The sequence below is a fragment of the Labrus mixtus genome, chromosome 8 (genome assembly GCF_963584025.1).
Source record: "Labrus mixtus chromosome 8, fLabMix1.1, whole genome shotgun sequence".
NCBI classification, from domain to species: Eukaryota; Metazoa; Chordata; class Actinopteri; order Labriformes; family Labridae; genus Labrus; species Labrus mixtus.
Window position 1 is genome coordinate 21,956,423 of NC_083619.1, and position 20,135 is coordinate 21,976,557.

The following is a 20,135-nucleotide window of genomic DNA, read 5'->3' on the forward strand; positions in this document are numbered from 1 at the left end:
CCGCGTGCTCCCGTCTGCTGCTTCAACTTGTCAAGTTAGAAAACGTAACCTAAGAAACGGAACAGAAATATACACGGAAATACAAGTTTAAAAGCCGATGAATGCATTTAAAACATAAAAAATAAGTAATTCGCGCGTTGTTTGCAAGGTGAAAAAGAACATTTTTGTTATCGTTGTCCATTTAAGTTTAATATATGTCGCTGTTTAAGCATAAACTGTTAAAATCATCTGATATACAAATCTTATTGTGAAAAAATGTAACCGGATGTAAGTTGTATTTCTGGTACTTGACGGAAGTACAACCTGTACTCCCTCAGTCGTATTCGTTACGAGGCACCGTTTAAAGGACTGTTAATTAATCCCCTTTCAAAGGTAAGTATCGTTTATTTTTTTGTGGTATTTTGTTAATTATCTTAACCGCTTTGTGTTGTATTTTATTATGAATATGTCGTGTGTTATTTTGACGTGCCGGGAATAAAACACCACTTCGTGTGTCCACTGTGCTAATATTAGCTGAATTAGCTTTCAGGTTAGCAACTTCACTCTTCAGTTATCACCTTATTTCTCATATCACATTTTTCCAACAAACACAATATATATATTTGTTTACCATGTATGTTTTGTTTTAATGTCAATATGTCAACATTACGTTTAATTTAACTCTGTGTTAGCAGTCTGTCTAGTCTAACGTGTGATAATGATTTCTGTTAGCTCTAAATGACTTACTTGTGGCACCATGTGCTCAATAAATTGTTTATTTTTAGTCTTATTTTAAAGCATGGGAACATCCCAGTAAATGTGTGCAGTCATTATACTGATGTGTTATTATATTTATCATAAACAGAACACTATGAATCAAGAGAAGCTCGCCAAACTTCAGGCACAAGTCCGGATAGGTGGAAAGGTAAGAGTCTTCTTGTGTTATTAAATCTCTTATAATCACTTGTAGCAGAAATGATTCTAAATAATCTCAAATGACAAGAGTGAGGATCTCAATCTAGACTTGTAGGTTGTTTGTTTTTCGCCTCATTTGATGGCATTCAGCATCTGTCATGCCTTTCCTCCTGACCTCAGCATTCCTTTTATGGGATCACTGGCCTCTTCATTTGTTGCCTCTGCAGCTTAACTGTTCAAAATCATTGTGAGGTCTTTAGCCACACACTAGGTGGCGTCATTTGTTATTTTTGCTGATTGCACCCTGTCAATACTCTTAAATATGACCGCATTGACTTTGTTGTTATTTATCAGTTCCAAGAGAATATTAAACACTCGGTCACAAACAGAGTAAGTATTCAGTCCAGAGTTTTTGACCCTGAGCATTTGTCAATTAGAGAGTACGATGTGAAAACTCTTTATGGAAGAGGTCGCAGGAAATGACACCCTCACAATCAAGACGCAACATAAAAGCTGGACAAATAACATTTAGGCACCTAAAAACAAGACATCAAAAACACTAACGTGAGTTTTGTTTTAAACAGACTAGAACATACTTAGTAGTAGTAGTTAGATTTCTAGTTAAAACATCAATCTGTGATTCAAAATTAGGGATCTTGTCTTCTCAAAAAGGAGGGCATTGACAACAAAGATTTTACTTGAAAGAATCCGGTTAACAAGTCTTGAGACTTAATTTAACAACTGGAAATTGTCAAAATAGTAAAAGTATCTAGAAAAATGATATCCAGATTAAAGTTGTATACAATCAGAGTTTAGCAGCCAAGCCACTCTGTTACAGTAAAGTCTAATTTAGTGTTTTCCAATTCTAATCCTATGTTTTAAAAGTGCTTAACCACAACCAGAAATAAGTACACAATGTTTCCAAGATAGAATAGGAAAAAAAGTAAAATATACATGTGGAAAAAAAGTCTGTGTGATTCAGTTATGTAACCTTTTTAAAAATCTCACACACCTGTTCTTCTTCTCAGGGAACGGCTCGCAGGAAGAAAAAGGTTGTTCACAAAACAGCAACAGCTGACGACAAAAAACTCCAGGGCTCACTGAAGAAACTGGCAGTGAACAACATCGCAGGGATAGAAGAGGTGAGATATCAAAAGAAAACTGTCGGTGTTCTTTTGAAGCTGTGCTGTTTTAACTTTTTTTTTTTTTTTTTTGACTGGGAATCCGGAGAGGAGATAAAAGACAGGGAGAGCCTGACTAAAGCATTTTCCTATCATTTCATCTGGTTTATTTTTAGGGAGCTTTTTTTTTTTTTTCAAACAAGCCCTCTCAATGTGTTTCAGATAAAACGAAGCAGAAAATGTGGGGATAAGACAGAAACCTGACGCACAGAGCTCAGTCTAATGTCGGGGTTTAATTTACCTTACCAATCTAACAAAGATTATTAGAATCCTTAACTTTAGAGCTCATTAAAAAAACTCTATTGTTTATTTAATTACCTTGAATTATTTGAAGCTTGAGGGAGAGTCTTAGGATAAAAGGTGAAAAGGTGAAATGCTGCAAAGCTTTTTGAGGAAAACTGATGTTGGGCTTGCTTAGTGAAATAATTGTTTTGACATTAGGATTAGAATTTATTAAGCACTTGGTTTAATGTCAGTGGTCCCCCTTTCAAATTCATTACTTTTGATTTGAGTTATTCTTACTTCAGAACTGAGCAACTGGAAGTCTTAATGAAATCATTATTGTATTTTTCTTCAGGTAAATATGATCAAAGATGACGGAACGGTGATCCACTTCAACAACCCCAAAGTGCAGGCGTCTCTGTCTGCAAACACGTTTGCCATCACAGGCCATGCTGAGCTCAAGCAGCTGACAGAGATGCTGCCCGGCATCCTGAGCCAGCTGGGAGCCGACAGCCTCACCAGCCTGCGCAAGCTGGCAGAGCAGTTCCCACGGCAACGTAAGTGTACACAAACATACTCAAACTCTTAAAGTCACACTTTCTCTTCCGCCGTGTAATGCCAGGGATATTCTTAGAAGTTTGAGTCATCAGATTTTATGAATGCTTAGATGAGCAGGACGGGTGATGTAGTGAAAAAAGGGTCCCCTGTTCAACCACAGGAGCAGAGGTCAGATCTCCATGGTGCCAAGCATAAACTCCGCTGTCATAGAAATGACCATGACAATAAAGGCAGCTGGACATGGTTGCATTTGTTTCAAATTGTTAACAGTTGCATATGCTCCTTTCTAACATATCGGTGTACTGCACATGGCAGATTTGTGCGACAGCTTTGTACAGCAGATTGTTGTTTGTTTAGAATCTCAGGAGAACTTCTGGAGGATAAATCTGTGAATGGGACAGAAAAACGTGTCACAGTAGCTATGAAAACTGTAGAAAATATCAAAGCCTGTTAGGGGGGAAAAAAAGAAAAACTGCCAACAGAACTTTTTTTTTTAAACAAGCATTTAGAAAAGAGATTATTTGCAATGCGTATGAGATCCATCCCACTGTTTGAGCAACTGTAGGGTTCATTTTTGAGGCAGCTGACTGTTGTGTTTGACTGAGGGTCTAGAAGCTTTCACATTGCAACACAACTCATTATTTGTGTTCAGTGTGATGACTGATAAGCAAATAATTCAACCAGTTCTGCCAGTAAACTTGTGCACACAGCATCGTCGAAAAAAAACAAGAGAAGCACCAGGCAAGTGCTTTAGAGTTAAAAATAGAACACTTGTAACATAGAGAGCATTAAAAGACATGACAAAGAGCTAAAATAAGATAAAGATATCCCTTCAAAAAAGTTCAGTTAAGCCCACCTCACACATGCACTACACGCCCAAAAGAATCCCCCAAAATTGTGTGGGTAAGCTGCATGTGTGAACACAATCTGAGACATTTTGTCATCCAGACTTCATCCTAAATTGTTCTGCCAGTTCCCTTCTGAAGGGGGTAAGCTGCACGTGTGAACAACAGAGATAATATCCAGGATTGCTATAAGCAAGAGGCGAGGTTTGATGATCTTTCTATTCTGCAACCTTTGAGAAACTGGTGCAGTCTTTGTGCCATAATGAAGCTGCTTCATACTCTTCTTGTTTGCACTCCAGTTACACGTAGCATTGATGGGGGAAACTGTCAGGGGGTACATGTGACAAAGGGTGACTACATGTGATGAAGACATTTTGTGGAGGTTGGGAAATGGCAGCAAAGTTACAAAAACACAAATTTGATGGAGTTTTTGTAATAAGATTTTGTTTATGAACGCCAGGAAATAAATTTTTTATAAACATTTGTATACAATTTCTATGTTTTGCAGCGATGGACATGAAAGCAGTCAAGGAGGAAATTGCAGAAGAAGAGGACGATGATGTTCCAGGTGGGCAAAGATGATTATTGCTGTAATTAACCTCTACAAAATGAAACGAGGACAAGGAGCCTGCTTCTCAAACAAACCTGATGTACATTTTTTTTTGTTTTATGTTTCAGATCTGGTGGAAAACTTTGATGAAGCCTCAAAGAATGAAGCAAATTGATGAAGCCTTTTTCCACCTCCATCAACCGTTTTAATGTTTACCTCTTGTGTACCCACAAAGGGCCTTTCCTCTTGTGGGGTTGTTAAAAGGTGCAACACGTCATCTCCAGAGACGTTGTCACCTCCGGCCTGTCACAACAACATGCAGATCCAAAAGGTTTTGAGATATGTGTTGGCTGTGATATCGTGGACACTCCAAAAAAAAGGACTCAAACTACTTTAGATTACAGGTTTCTACATGGTTAAACGTGGCTAGTATTTAAGAGATTGTTTATGAAATAACAAAGGTGAAGCTTGCTTTACTTATAGTGGTGATTTATGAATTTAATAAAGCAGTTTTGGGTTACTGATGTTTCTCTTTATTGCGTTTCTTCTCTGATTTGTTGTGGCCACTAAGAGGATACTTTCAGTTGAGAATATTGAACTCTAAATGTCTGCTTGGGGGAACACAGCTTAAGCGATGATTGAAGCCTTCATATGAAAAGTATTTGTAACGGGTGCTCATTTAACAAACGGATAAGCCTAAAAAAGCCCCACAGTGGGACTCCTCCTTTACACTTACATTCATGGATATCGGGGCTCTTATGTAACACAATGCTCTGCAGGGTAAAATCACTTTCTTCTACAAACGAGCATGTTTACAATTCCTAAACTTTGTGTAGTGAAACAACAGTTAAGTTTCATATTTGTCTAAAATACATTTGCCTTTAGTACTGGTCCTGATAAAAATGACAATAATTCAGTAAAGTACGTCACATTTAAAGCTCCTGTAAGGAACTTCCAAGTTCACCACAGAACTTTTACACCCTGTGGACAAAGCAGGACTATTAGTCTCTTTCCTGATCTTGTCCTTAACATTTTGAGGTGGTGTTATCTGATGAAAAATGTCATCCTACCGGTACTTTATTTTCAAATGTCTGATGTGTAACTCAATGCATCTTTCCCAAAATTATACAAAGGTTTTTTTTGACAGAGTGCTCCTCATCACCTCTGACACCTACCCGGCTGCAGCAGGTTCAGTCATGAAGAATAACTGTAAAGAATCAGTTAATCTCTGCTAGTCTTCATTGTGTTTGTTAGTCATTAAAAAGTATACACATTCATTTTAGTCTGTGTCTTTGCCAGATAATATATTTTCACATGAGCTTTGAGTACAGCCCGACTGCAAATCAGGTTCAGTTTGGGTTTTCTTGTTTAAACAGAACTGTGGACTATGCTGTTACAATCTAACAGATGACTTTTGCGTTTATCTTTAATATTATTTTGTTGCCTTGCAGTAAAGTTATTGCCTTGGTTTTAAATAAAGGCTCTAAAACATGTTTTTATTTATTACTAATTCAGATAGGCTAATGGAAATAGTTTTGTACTTAATGTTCATCACCAATGCGTCTGTAGAGAAGGAGGGGTTAACAGAGTTTGGGTGGGTTGAACACATCCCTACATCCCCTCCAACGCTGTCACATCCCGTTTCATTGATCACCTCTGACGCTGCTCTGCTGCATCGTGCTGATCAATGGGCCGCTGCTGTCATTCTCCGCAAAGCGTGAGAGGTCTGACAAGGTTATCGGGGGCGTAGGGGAGGGAGGGGGGGGTGGTGGTGGTGGTGGGGGTGGTGACTGTGCCATTTTGGCTCAAGTGTGTCGTGCCATGAGCGGGACGGAGCTGCAGACCCGCCCCGGGGGCTCAGCACACCACCCTCGGCCAGGTTTGAGCCAAAATGTCCCTGCTGCTGCGGCTGGATCGCGGTGCAGGAGCGAGACGAGCTTCGTCAAGTTACACAGTGAAAACTGCAACCAAAACAGGATGTGAGCGTTGTCGGCTTGAAAACATAAACTCACATACTAAACTTTAAAAATAGACTTTGTTTCTCTACACTTAAGCCAGAAATAAACACACACACACACACACACACACACACAAGCACAATCAGGCTGCACTAATGGAAAGTTATTAGAGTCTAAACTAAGATAAGATAGGTTTTTGATAAATACATAAATTCTGATATTTAATGGACAAAAGCCATCACACACACCTCACTGTGACTCCTTTCAGCACAGCAAAGGTCAAATATTCAAATGTAATAATGATAAGCAAATCACATTTATTTTAGAGGAAGAGTGCTATTGTTACTTCAATTAAATGATGTACCAGAGTCGTGAGGCTGTGTAGTCCCCTTCTCTGATTCTCTTCCTAAAGGTTCCCCTATTTTTTCCATTGTTAAAGAGTTGTTTTTTTGGCCAGCTATTCAATTCAATTTCACATGCTCTTAACAGTTACAGAGTATTAGTAGAATAGCTTAAACCCCAATGAAAGTAAAACAGGCAGCTACATAGGGAGACTCTATGGTGACAATTATAAATAAAAAAATCCATACGACAACGCAATAGTCATACATGACTGTGAGATAGCCAAGTGTGGCCACAAGATAATTATGTGCTATCAACAAGATAATGACTCATGGTCACATCTGACAGGATGATTGGACACTTTGATAACTTTGTTTATGTTGAAAACCTACCAGCAACACCTGAAAGACTGCTACAAGTTGTTTCACTCTTGTCTTCAGGATGCAATATAAACAAGCTACAGACGAATAGGCAAACAGATAACACTATCACACATGTTGGTGAACTACATCTAGCCCCCGTATCTCATCAAAAGGGGGGTATAAACATCAGGCCTGGGTTAATTTTCTCATGGCCATGCATTATAATCTCCTGGTCATGCATTGCTATCTCTTAATCAAGAATTATTATCGCCTGGCCATGCATTATTTTTTTATTTTATTAATGTCATCAGAGGGTTTCCTTAGACAATTGACTAGACAGACGTTTAAAAATATGATTTTGTATACAAAGCAAAGACAGATACCTGGTTGGAATATTACTGGTGGCATCAAAGAAAGCTATAACAAGAAAGTGGTGTAAGTAGGACCCCCCCCCCCCCCCCCCCCCCCCCAGAACTTTACACACAATTTAAGACTACAACAATCTGCATGCCAAGGAAAATGGACAAAGTGGAATGACTTCAAACCCCATCACAAAGTCTGAAGAGAATTGATTGATTGATTAAATTTATTTCAGACATATCAAATAAAATCAAACATATCAAAAATACAAAACAAAATGAAAAGCATGAAAATACAATAAACAAAAAACGATGTTCAAATTATTTCACAAAAAAATAAAAATAAAAATAAAATTACATATATTTAACTGATATGAAGGAGTAGGAAGAAGTATAAAACTTATTTAATCCTACGCCTTTTCCACAGCTCAATAATGAATATTTATTAAATTAAATTCCTGTGTTCCTTATAATCTCTCTATATATACAATCTATCTATATTACTATATTTATGATACTATATTTGATATTTACAATCCAATGATTTTCCATACATATATACAACTTGATATACTATGATTTTTTATAATTTATATATTTATACAATCCATATATCTATATATACATATCTATTTGTACAATTTGATGTACTATATTTACATTTTATATATGTATACAATCCTTATATCTATACAGTTTGTTACAGTATGTTTACAATTATACATTTGATACAATCTATATATATATATATATATATATATACATATACAATTTGATGTACAATTGACATATATATAATACACATTAACATACACCTGTGTAGAATGGACTATTTAAAAGGAGACTATTTTTAACTGACAACAAAGTTTGTATACTGTGTTTATTTTTAAGTATCCTCATTAAGAAAAGCAAATCAAATATAAGTAATAAAAAAAAAAAAAAAAAAAAAGATTTTATTGTGAAAGGGTCAACAGGAAGTGGTGGAGTTTGATTCTGGTTGTCTTGCCGTTGCTTCGTATTTTTCCCAATATTAAACCTTAGGGGAGGGATCCTTGAGTGCTGTCGCACAACTACGGCAGACTACAGTTTGTACTTTCCGACTGGCGTTGTTTGAGTGGAGCAGGCGGCGCAGGGTCTCTACACCAGGATACTCAAAAATAGCTTTCAAAGGCGATTAGGCATGACGGATACTGACGACGGGGCTCCGCGGGACTCTACGTAGAGATGAGGATTCCTCCGGTGAATATCTTCATATTTGTTTTCATGACATTTCAACAAGCTCTGTTGTTGCTCTGGTATTACACCCCGCCATTCCGACGGCAGAGAGTGAACTAATCCCAAGTCAGTGGTGGATGGGTGTTGTGGTATTTTATGGACTGTGTAGCTAGCTGCACGGCAGGGAATACCGTGGAGGAGGTGGTGGTGGTGTTACGGTAATACTATTTTACACAACACGTTAACGCTTTGCATTACGAGCTGTTGTAGATAAAACATTCACACACACACAAAAAAAAAAAACCCCGCTGCCAGTGCGGCTGGAGGGGGAAAAAAAAGCTTCTCATCTGCTATGATAATTGGCCGAGTTAACCTTTTGAGGGGGGAAGCTTTTTTTTACAACCCAGTATAACCATAGAAACCGGCCGTGAGCCTCACAGCACCACCGAGTCAGTGACGCTGTGTCTGCCCGTCACAGATGCAGGGACGCTGCCGTCACTCGGCGAGCGACTCCCCGCTGCAGCTGCCTCACTCTCCCGATGCAGCATGCAGCTCCATTTTCAGCGTCTATCGGTGCTGTTTATGTTCCCAACACGGTCATCCCTGTTACCTTGCTCAATTGATTATTATTGGAAACTTACTTGTGGCCTTTTCGAGGGATTAGCACTCCTGCTAACAAAAATAAACCAAGTTCCTGGTGCAAAGACACCAAAACTTTTGTGTATTTATTTGCTTTTCCGGATTTATCAACACAGAGTAGTTTCCCGTGTGTTTAACCACTGTACCTGTGAATAAACATGAACCCTCTGAGGCTTTGTTTGGCCTGTAGGCAGCAGGCATAGCCACAATGCCACTTAATGTTTTTTTTATTTTTATAATCCAAGCTAATGGTCATCTAGTTGCTCTTGAGAGTTTAGTTTTGTGAGGTGATGTCTTTTGCGTTTACCTCATCATTTGGGTTTCCTGGGCCTTTTATTGAAGCTGTGGAAGGTGGATTTGTGCAGAAGTGGAGCCCAACCCAATGCCACCTTGAATAGTCATCATCAGTGAGGAAAGAGAAAGGCAGATCACATTAAATCCCCCAAAAAGTACTGGAAACGCTTTAGACTTCTTTTTATGTCTGGTATTGCTTTCCTGGAATGTCAGACTGTAAACCCATAAATGACATTATACTTTACCTACAGCGGGAGAGTTAGACATCTCACTACATCTTCAAGTGGTATTAAAACCCAGGAGGCTTGATTGAGTCGACCGATCCAACAGGCTGCCCTGTGAAGGCGAGCTCTCCTGTGTGCAGAGACTTCCCAGATGTAGGTTACTGTATGCTTTCAGAAAGTATTAGTCTCTCCCTGACGACAGCCCAGAAGCTTGTCTCCTTTTGCAGTTTTCTCCTGTCTTGTGGTGGTTAAATGCAGATCAAAACATAAGGAAGAAAAGAGGATCATAATAGCGTTTGACAGTCTCGCTGTGAAGCAGAGCAGCTCTTTGAAACACCAGGACAGCTACTTTCTTCTTCGCCTTTTTGTCTTCAAATCTCAGCAGTTACCTCCTTCAACCTCTCTTGTCAAACAATCTCTTTTTTTTTTTGAAGAAGAAGAAGAAGTGTGACCTTTTGGGGGGATACAAAACCTGTGGCATTGTTTTTAAATCTCTCGCACTTATTGGAATTACGATGTCAGAAAGCGTACTTTTACTCCCAGACAGGGCGTGAGACATTACATTATCATGTGTCATTCAGTCATGCGATCATGTTGTGAGAAAGTGATGTCAGTCCATTCTTAAAGAGAGGAAGTGATCATTTGAGGTTTCCTGTGTTCACCCTGAGTAGACGGCGTCTGGAGCATAGCGGTGTCGGACATGGATCTAAATAAAAATGATGTTTGTCAGGATGTGAACTTGCTGTTCCGAAAGGTTTTTGGGTTCAAGGAGGGGGGGGGGAGGGGGGAGGGAGGAACAGTGCAGACATTTTTAGTTAAGGTGCAGGTCCAATAAAACTTTCCTAGAGAGAACTAACCAGTCTTGAGGGTTTCCCTCAAACCCCAGTGAGTCATGCAGTTGTTTTAAACATAGGACTTCAGCTAGAAATAGTTTAGAAATTGATTTTCTTCCTTTGTTGCCAAAAAAAAAAAACAGGATTAGATTTTCATTGTTAACCCAAATCTTATAAACATTGTTAGAAAAATAGTCAAGGCTTAAGGAAAACCATACCCTGTTGAATTTTAAATACAGTGCTGTCTAACTAAATATACCTTCCATGATGCACAGAAGCAATCAAAAATAACTGATGTCCCACATGGAAGTAAACATTTATGTTCAAATCATGTAAATGCATGGCACATGTAAGTAAAGTGATTTTCTTATCATTCAAAGTGTTTTTTTTTTTTGCTTCATCTTTATCATGTGTTTTCAGGCTCTTGGTCTTTTGGCACCCCAGGTGAGATGATGATTATATGCCCCACAAACCCCCTGGTACACAGCATTGAATTGTCCCCTTGGAGAGAAGTTCAGAAATACTCACTAATGTTAGAGTAGCAGTTTTTCTGAGACAGTAGGGCGGCACAGTAAATCGCAAAGTTATCGTTATCGCAATATGAGCATTCACAATTAGTATATCAAAAGTCTGAAATAATCAAAATAAAAAACGGAAGACTTTTTAAATGAGCAAATACTTCTCACCCAGCATGTGCACATTCTACCTGTTGGAAGGAGACGTGGGTATAAAAAAACGTGCTTTCACACCAGTCAGATGATGCTCAAGCTAGCTTTCGACTACACTCAGAAGAAATTGTGCTAATTTATTTATTTGGCTTCAGAAGTGACATGTTGCAAACACAGGTATTGTGTCAAACGTTTCATGTAGGCACACAAACTGTGACTTATAGCTAAAATGAATACCTTAATATTTGATTATTTACTGCACTCAATTTTGTTATTGAAATATTGAACAATGTAAGCTAATATTCTACTTTTTTTTTTACATTTGATCTTGTTTGATTTATTCTGTATTATTTTCAAACTGCAATATATATCCAGAAACAATGATATCGCAATTTATTTTTCTATCTTGGGGCTTTTTGTGGAACTTTTTTTCTATCTTGGGGCTTTTTGTGGAACTTTTTTTCTATCTTGGGGCTTTTTGTGGAACTTTTTTTCTATCTTGGGGCTTTTTGGGGAACTTAGCCCAGACCTCAGTATGGGGGTTCTGGGGGATTTTAACCCAGGATTTTTTATTTTTTATTTTTTATTTAAAACTATATTTAAATCTATTTTATGCCCCTTTGTCACTATAATGGTGAATTATAAATATAATGTAAATGGTGTAGAGCAGAGAAGTTGCCCGCCTGGTAGTATGCTTATATTTAACATCATACGGGGTTGAAGGCAGCCCTGCTTCAGAACGTGGTGTCCTAGGCGACCCCCCCCCCCCCCTGCATTACCTATATTTCTTGAACTGGCCCTGTGTTAGTCAGCACCAGTACTTTCAAGGTTCCATGTCAGGGCTACATCACTGCATTTATCATTATTTAATGTCAAACTTCATGATCAAGCGTTTTCATCACTTACTGTAATGCTTATGAGGAGACTTGTTCGCTCATCGTGATCATTACTGGATATCTGTGAGTACACCAGTGAGTGCACTGATCTGATGACGTTATTTAAGCCCCCTCAAAAACAACTTAAAGGTAAATGATCATGTGATAATAAACAACAATGTGATGATAGCATCATGTAAGTAAAAGCTAGCTGTCAGTATTTCTTTCACTAATAATATATACAGTATATTCTTTTAAATCCAGCTGGTATCCGAGGGGAGGAGTGGTATCAGGTGATACTCACGTTCATAATCAGTGTTGGTAAGAAATAATATCAGAACACACTGTAGCTTAAAACTAAACACTTCTGACATGATAATGATTATTGCACTTTTCAATATAGTTTGGTTCATATGTCTAGTACGGGATCCACTTTCTTTAAGGCTCTTCATGACTTTAGCTTGTTCAAGATGTGGAGTTATATCATCACATATTTCTAAAACATTGTTATTTGTAGATTATAGTTTGGACTGTATGCCATCAGCTAGCTGGACCAATTCTGCTGGATAACATATTTGCACGATAGTAATTCAGAGTTGAAAGAAAACAATGCAAGGTCACCCTCAGGTTTTTTTTTGACCTGACCCATCAAGAGAAGCACAGTTTGAATTAGGTTTACATTAGGACGGGATATTTAAGGAGCTCCATGTGAGCTGGGTAGCCTGTAAGAAACCTGAATCCTGAAAATGGTGCACTGACATGCTGCTTATAAGGATGTTTTATCTTTCATTTCCGTGCTGTGATTTATCTATTGTATGCTGTTAAAAAAAGGGCCTGATGTTAAAACCTATGAAAACAAAGCGTTTATTTTCTGTGTGCGATGAATCCTCATGCAGAAAGTGGACGTCAGAAAATAAGGATTACAAATAAGATGAAAGGAGAAACCATCCGGAAATAAAGAGGCGTAAAAGAAAAGATCCTTAAATAGGAGTGCATGATTCGACTTAACCTGATCCTAAAGCAATCCCATAACTGAAACCAAAAGAAAGATGTCATTGTACACTTGTGATTGTGGAGGAATTCCAGCTGATGGTTGAGGAAGTGAACGCAGCCCCTTCACAGGAAACAAAAACAGGAAACAGAGTCCTGACAGCACGGACTCAATGAATAGTCTTAGCATTCTTCTTTGCCCGAGCTTCCTCGATGTTTATGCCCTTGTCTTATTTAATTTTTCGCTGCCATGCCAGGATGTCCAGCCAGCCATACTTTATCGTGTTAGGAGTCTGTTAGGCCATTTCATTATTAGCATGTCTGACCCGCACTGGAGCATGGCCATAGTGAACGAGGAGAGGCTGACTGTAGTTCACTTGATTTTAAAAATAGGACACAGACCCAGGTCTTGTTTTAGTCATGTTTCAACACTGTTTGTGTGTTTACCAATTTAAAAAGGACAATTTATAGTTTTGATTTGCCCTTTTTCATATGCTCTTTGTCAACACACAACAACAGTTCACGCATAATAAGAGAGAACTAAACCGATTAACACAAGAAATAATGTGTGCATGACTTCAACTTAAACGATAAGCAGTTAAACAAAAAAATATTCACAAACCATTTGTGATTGACGAGTTAGAACAGTTGCATTTCTTCTGTTACAAATATATATTTTTTGTAATCTTATGAAATGATTGTGGTTTATTTGCCCTTGTTGTTCTGCTAACTTAAAGACCAGATCAGTGGACCAGTGACTAAGATCCTCCAAAATATAGAGTGAAAGCAGTCATCTGTGGAAACTGTAGACAGTACCTAGTTTATTTTAGCTTGCATTGCCTCATCGTGGCCTTAGAGTCTACAGCTATACATTGTCTCTGTAATCTGTTTGTAACACTGCTTTGAGCTAATTGCTAACATGCTGAAAAAGACGATAGAAACATGCAGATGGTATGCGGTATGCACTGCAGGTATCATTTGTATAAAAACCTTACTGTCGGGTTGGCATTGCTATTTTTTGCTTACAAGCACAAAACCCATTGCACAGACACGGCTGATGCAAATGTTATTAGTTTAAAGAAATGCCGTGTCTGACCTGATAATGACTCAGAATGTAAGAAGATCACCTGAGTAGTGATACTGTTATCTATGATATTACGGTGTGTAACAAATATCATGCCTGTGTCTTATAGTTGAGATACTTTAGTCTGCCCTGACCTGGTGGATCAACCACATGACAGCCCACAGACTACTCCACCAGCATGGCTAAGAATCTAAAACCTTCACTGATAACATATTCACCAATGTGAAGAGCTACTTCTCCTGCTGTGTTTCATATTAAAATATGAATAGATGAAACAGATTAGCCTTTTCAAACGCTCAAAATCACAGTGAGGTGAGCTCCACTGTCATGCACAATCTTGTTTGTCTTGTCTTTACTTCAGGCCGCGCCACAGGTAAAGTCTTGTGTCTTTGACAGTTTTTCATTAATTGAGGAGCCGAAGCATGCTTAGCTTACACACAACCTGCTCGTAGCATCCTGCTGCTGCAGAACTATTTGCCTTTAGTCGCACAGGCTCTCTGACTGACACACTCTCTCATGCACATATGTCTCTTTTAGAGCATCTGCCCAAGTTTACATGTCTAAAAATACAACTCCTTCACGCACTTTGACTAAAGATGCATTATTCAATACCTCTGCAGAGTAATTAAATCTTAATCAGGGATGGGCTCCTGTCCTCATGGAAGCATATCTGTGTGTGTGTGTGTGTGTGTTTATTCACGTGCACCTGTGTGTGTGTGTGTGTGCGTGTGTTTTTTGTCTCGCAGTCCACTGGAGCATTTTGAGACTCTTACAGTGCGAGACGATTGAGGATGTCTGTAGAGTGAGTTAAAAGAGCGTAAGAGTGCAGGCGGAGTAAAACCTTTCTGCTGAAGTAAAAAAAGGTGTGGAGGTTGATCGAGGTTAACCTTTGGTAAACTCTGTCTGAAGGTAATTTACTCAATCCAACCTGGATCATCTCACTGCCTTCACTTTCGGTCTTCTGCGCGCCTGTTTGAAAAAACACTCTTCTTGTTTTCATGCTGTCTCGCTGAGGCAATTTCACTGAGACTTGCCTGACACTTGATACTCCTGATCTTGTTTCATTACATCAACAACAACAACTGTCTCCATCTTGGATTTGATCAATAAGGGTTTTTTTTTCTGTCTGTTAACATGTCTGTCGCATCAATAGACCTTTTTTTTTCAATTGGAGTATGTTATCAACTGTGTTTGTGTAAGTCCAGACTGTTTGGTTTGGGGGGGGGGGGGGGGGGGGGGGGTGTTATAAGTAGACCAGGATATTCTCTTACGGACTGACAAAAATTATGAATTTGAAGGAAAGAAAAAAAAAAACAGTCCAATGTACCACCTAGATTTTTGACAAGATTCCTGATGAAGATGCAACTTTGCCAATTTTGTTGAAGGGCCACATATCATCCTATACCATCAATACATCAATAGATGTATTTCATGAAATCAGAAATATTGTTTTTAATAATATACATCTTTCTTACTTGTTTGTAATTGGGGAAAATAAACATTTTTCAAGTTAAATTGCATGAAAAGGTACAGGCTGGCATGTTAGTTAAAAAAAAAGAAGTCTTATCTTGATTGAGATTCTGATTCAAAGGTTTGCAGGTGATCATATAAAATATGAACTAAAATGTTGCAGTAGAGTTTTTTTCTTGAATTGATCGAGGGATGACTTCACTTGGCGCGTGTTGTATCTGAATTGAGTGATTAAAAAAACTCCATCTGGACTGCACTCTCCCTGACGTTTGTACCATGCTCCAACCAGAGCTCTGTTGCTTTGTTTCATTCATCGATCAGTTGTTTGTTTTCTTTTATCACAAAAAAAAACATTTTGTACTTTTTTCCCCCCAATGCTGTGGCACTGATTGTAGTGTTCTCTCTCAGCTTCAGTCCTGGCTTAGTAGAAACGTGTTGACCTACCGTACATGCTACATCTGTAGTAGTAGCCTCTTGTCCTGTGCCTTCTCTGGTTTGTGCTGACATTGTGCACATGCCTGCACCTTAAACTAAGCAGAAAATGTGTTGACTGTGCTCCTTTCTCTGAGGACCAGGCTCTGCGGAATATCTGGTCTCTGGTGTAATCCCTGCTCGCTCTTGTCCTTATGAGAATGACCCTGAAGTTCATTGCGGCTGTTACTCACTCGCAGCCCCTACACACACCCTACACACACCCTACACATACACACACACACACACACACACACACTACTCACGCCCCACAGCATCACATCCTCGCTCCAAGGTCTCCTCATCAGCAAGGACAGACTGCAGGGATTCAGGCTTCAGCTGTTTTCCATTCATGCCTCTGATTGCCTTGTCGAGCTTGGATGGGTAATGGCTCACTATCTATGATAGTGTACAATACACAAGATAAGCTCCATGTACTGTATTACCTATTGAAGCAAAGTGTTGTTCAGGAACTGAGTGTCCTACACTAATAACAGGAACATGATAGGTAGAGACATTAGGATTTGAGCTGACTGATGGGAGTCTTTACTTATCATATCATATGCTTTATTCATAATATTATTTAAAATACACTGGACTGTGATTACATTTGTACAGCTGATCTACATGGTCCCGTCATGCACTAAAGCGCAGATTCCTTTCCCATGTGACCCTGAACAGGTCTTGAATGGCAGTACATTTATTTCACACCATGATGACACATTTTCCATCGATCTGGGGATCACGTGTTCTCAACCACAGGTCGTGATTTGAACGGTACACTCATCAACTGTGATCCATTGCACCACTAGGATGCATGCTGGAAATCCTCTTCTTCTAATGCTGAAACAAGCAGCATGCTTTGCCACACCGGCTCAGGAGCAGACTTTGTAATGAATGATGGCGTTTCCCTCTATGTCTTAGGTGTGGGCGCTGGGGGCTTGCCAGACTGGGTGAGGTGAGAACTGAGAAGGAAACCCGCTGAGAAAAGAACACCTTGGACTGCTGAGGAGGACCTCTGTGCAGGTAAGGACTGATGGACAGGGAAATATCTTTTTCATGGCTCAACATAAATCAGATTTCCATTTCTAATTTATAAATGACAATACCTTAAAACATGCAGTGTATTGAACAAACAAACTATGAAGTTGCTTTGTAAATTTAGACTGCCAGAGCATAATAAAACCTCCCTGCATTGCCTACAAAGGAACATTTGCATCTTATGTTAGCATGATGCGATCAGTCAAATGAACCTTTGTGGTAGGACAGGTTTGGGTGGCTAGATCTCATTCAGCTCATGCAGCCTCTACTTAGAAACAGTCAAAAATAGTGTTAGTGACTGCAAACTGATGTCCTTGACCATTTGATAACCATTTCTGCAACCAAGTGTGTTTCAACCCTGCTTTGTCAAAGTGGCATTTCATTTAGAGCCGAAGCAATGAGTAGATGATCAGAGTTTTAAAGATATTTCTGTTTAGATTCAGTTTCCTAAAAGTGAGGATTTGCAGCTTGTCCCTGTTTTAAAGTTCTACAACTCTACAGTTCATTTAGCTGACGCGAAGTATCCAAAGCAAAGTTCATCCGAGAGGAAGTTTAGAACCAACAAGGATCTAGAAAAGAGGAAACGACGTCAATAAGTGCAAACGAACAGCTTTAAGTCCGGTCGAGCACAGGTGCTGACAGTCAGTGCACAGAGGCAAAGCACAACATTGAAGGCTGTTCTAATCAGTATCAAAACCATCATAATCATCATTATTATCGTCATCATTACTATCATGTAATATCATGTTTATCAAAGTGTGATAATTTAGATGTTTTGGACTTGAAGTTGGTCAAATCAAGTGAGAGAAAAATGTACATTTGGCCTGAGGAAAGCTGTAATGACCGGTTTTTCATGATTGTCTTACATTCAAATAATTGACAGATTGATCAAGTGTCACTGAATGGCCTTTTTGTTTTTTGTTTTTTAATATTGGTGCTTCAAACATTGAAATCCAATAACAGAATGGTACTGTGCATTATTAGCTCAAGGAAAAGATTTAAGACACTTCTCTTTTTAGTATGTTGATAATTTGGTAAGTTTTTGCTGTATCCAAGGTCATATAATTCTCTCTGAAACATTCCTAATCATAAAATACCTTTCTAATTATACTTACCTAGACCTTCACTCCCCTCTTATCATCTCCCTGACCCTAGAGTGATCACAGAAAAGAGGAGTGAATGTCAGGGAAATGAGAAGAGGGAGCAAAAGAGTATTAGAGGGGATGTGTCGCCTTAAACAAATCATATTGAAATGAGTGCAGGGTAAAGATATGAAGAAGGAGATATGATGAAGGGCTGTGGGGGTCATCTGCATAAACGGTGGTATTAACGCTCCTCCTGCTTCCAGGTTCACGCGGCCGTCGGCAGGGTGGAGCTTCCTGACCCATGGAGAATTATTTCCAGGCCGAGGCCTTCAACCTGGACAAGGTGCTGGACGAGTTTGAGCAGAACGAAGGTGAGCCGCTGCGTTGGAGACGAGACGGGGACAAACAATGAGTCACTGTGTTTGAGAAAAGACAGATGGGACAGGGTGCAGCTGTGGGATTTCAGTTTCAGAGGAGCTGTGGTTAGCATGCCGTTGCATAACCCACGAGTAAATCATCAAGGTGCGCAGACAATCGGCCTACACCCAATGAGTCTGAGGAACGTTTACAGGTGGTGATTGAGGGTGTGCAGAGAGGGAATAGCACTAATTGGATTATCAATTTCCCTCGGGCTTGTGCGAAACTGTGCAATAGGTGAAGCACAAGAAGCTTTTTTATCTCTGCACTTTATGCTCAAATCAAGGGAAGCAGTTTTGTGAGGGCCCATTTGAAGCAGAGGTTCAAAGGCCCCCTTGTTTATTTAGGATGATTTGAAAAGTAAACACTGTGATACTGAGCTGTGTTTCTGCACACTCCCAGCTGTCATGAACAAACAGTCTGCTTATCATAGAGGAAAGGCACCTCCTTCTCTGGATTTATGGAGGTTGACCTCAGAAAAAAAATGCCAGTTCTCCACACACAGAATCTTTTAATGGTACTTTGTGAGCTCAGTGTGTGTTTTGGCTGCGAGTGATTATCTGTGTGTCCTGTGCCAGAGATCCAGCTTGGCAGATTAACTGTGTGTGTGTGTGAGTGAATGCGAGTGCACAGCACACATACTAAAACAGCTTAGTATGAATTCCTTTGGAGGGAGGAGAGAGCACTGTACAGTAGCTGACATGGCTGTGCAAGAAAAATCGTTTTGAATAAATATAAGAAGAATTTCCGCTCGTTCGTTTTTTTTTTTTTTTTTCCCGCGGCATTCGTGTGTCTGCCTGTCTGATGGCTCCCAGTGGTGACTGAGCCGTTTGTCCCACTTCTCTCAGAATTTCCCAATCCATCCACACGCTGATTTCCCACTCCATGCCAGCCTCATTTCTCAAATTGTCCTCTGGTTTTCTTTCTGCCAGTTTTAGCTCTTTTGGTCACCTGGGAGCGTGCATCTCTGTCTTAGTTCTCTGTAGCGATCCATTTAAAGCTTCCTGTCATGCTGCTGTAGGTTCACGATCTCTTTTTGTTTGTAGAAACGTCTTCCTTTTTTAAAGTTTCAGCTCTTTAGTGTGATACGAAATCTGTGAGGAAGCATGAAGATACTGTTTAAGGACAACTGGCCTCACACATGACAATTCAAGCAATTGTATCATTGCAGACTATAACCAGATCTAAGAGGAATCTGTCGAAAGGAGAGCTTGACTGGTAGTGTGTGGTCACCTTTTTTTTTTCCTGCTATAAGCATTCATCAGGAAGTCAAACAAACTTAAGGGTCTACACACAGTTCCCCGGTAATAAAGGCACTTAATTGATTAAAAGAGAGTGCTCTGGCGTTTGTCTTGTTTGTCTAGGATTATAGTGGACAGTAGATGTTGGAATAACCTCATGAGAGATTTGGTGCCCTACCATAAACTTGATTGAAGTAAAGGTGCCAGAAAACTCAGTCCCAGGCCTAGCATATATCTTGAATAAGACTTGAACACTGGCTCACTGTTAGGTCACAGCGTGAGCCAGGTGATGGTTAGACTGGTGTGAACCAGTGAAC

At 39.4% G+C, this 20,135-nt stretch overlaps 2 protein-coding genes across 5 annotated transcripts in view; both read left to right on the plus strand.

The window, feature by feature from the left end:
- The first annotated feature begins 273 nt into the window (after positions 1–273).
- LOC132979394 (transcription factor BTF3 homolog 4-like) lies at positions 274–4,770 on the plus strand. 3 transcript variants are annotated; one of them, XM_061045150.1, is made up of 6 exons: positions 274–372; positions 845–904; positions 1,923–2,036; positions 2,653–2,854; positions 4,209–4,268; positions 4,379–4,770. In XM_061045150.1, exons 2-6 carry the CDS (start codon positions 851–853, stop codon positions 4,423–4,425), a joined length of 477 nt encoding a protein of 158 aa, XP_060901133.1. In that variant the 5' UTR covers positions 274–372; positions 845–850; the 3' UTR covers positions 4,426–4,770. The 3 variants fall into 3 exon arrangements, with proteins under 3 accessions (XP_060901133.1, XP_060901134.1, XP_060901132.1); XM_061045151.1 differs by lacking the exon at positions 274–372 and adding an exon at positions 508–529; XM_061045149.1 differs by lacking the exon at positions 274–372 and having other exon boundaries at positions 803–904.
- Positions 4,771–8,354: 3,584 nt separating this feature from the next.
- The window catches only part of zfyve9a (zinc finger, FYVE domain containing 9a), a 32,351-nt gene continuing 20,570 nt past the window's right edge, over positions 8,355–20,135 (plus strand). For both annotated transcript variants that reach the window (XM_061045153.1, XM_061045154.1), the window contains exons 1-3: positions 8,355–8,510; positions 16,959–17,060; positions 18,424–18,531. In XM_061045153.1, the coding sequence (XP_060901136.1) occupies positions 18,462–18,531 (70 nt within the window). In that variant the 5' untranslated portion in view covers positions 8,355–8,510; positions 16,959–17,060; positions 18,424–18,461. The remainder of the gene's footprint in view (positions 8,511–16,958; positions 17,061–18,423; positions 18,532–20,135) is intronic.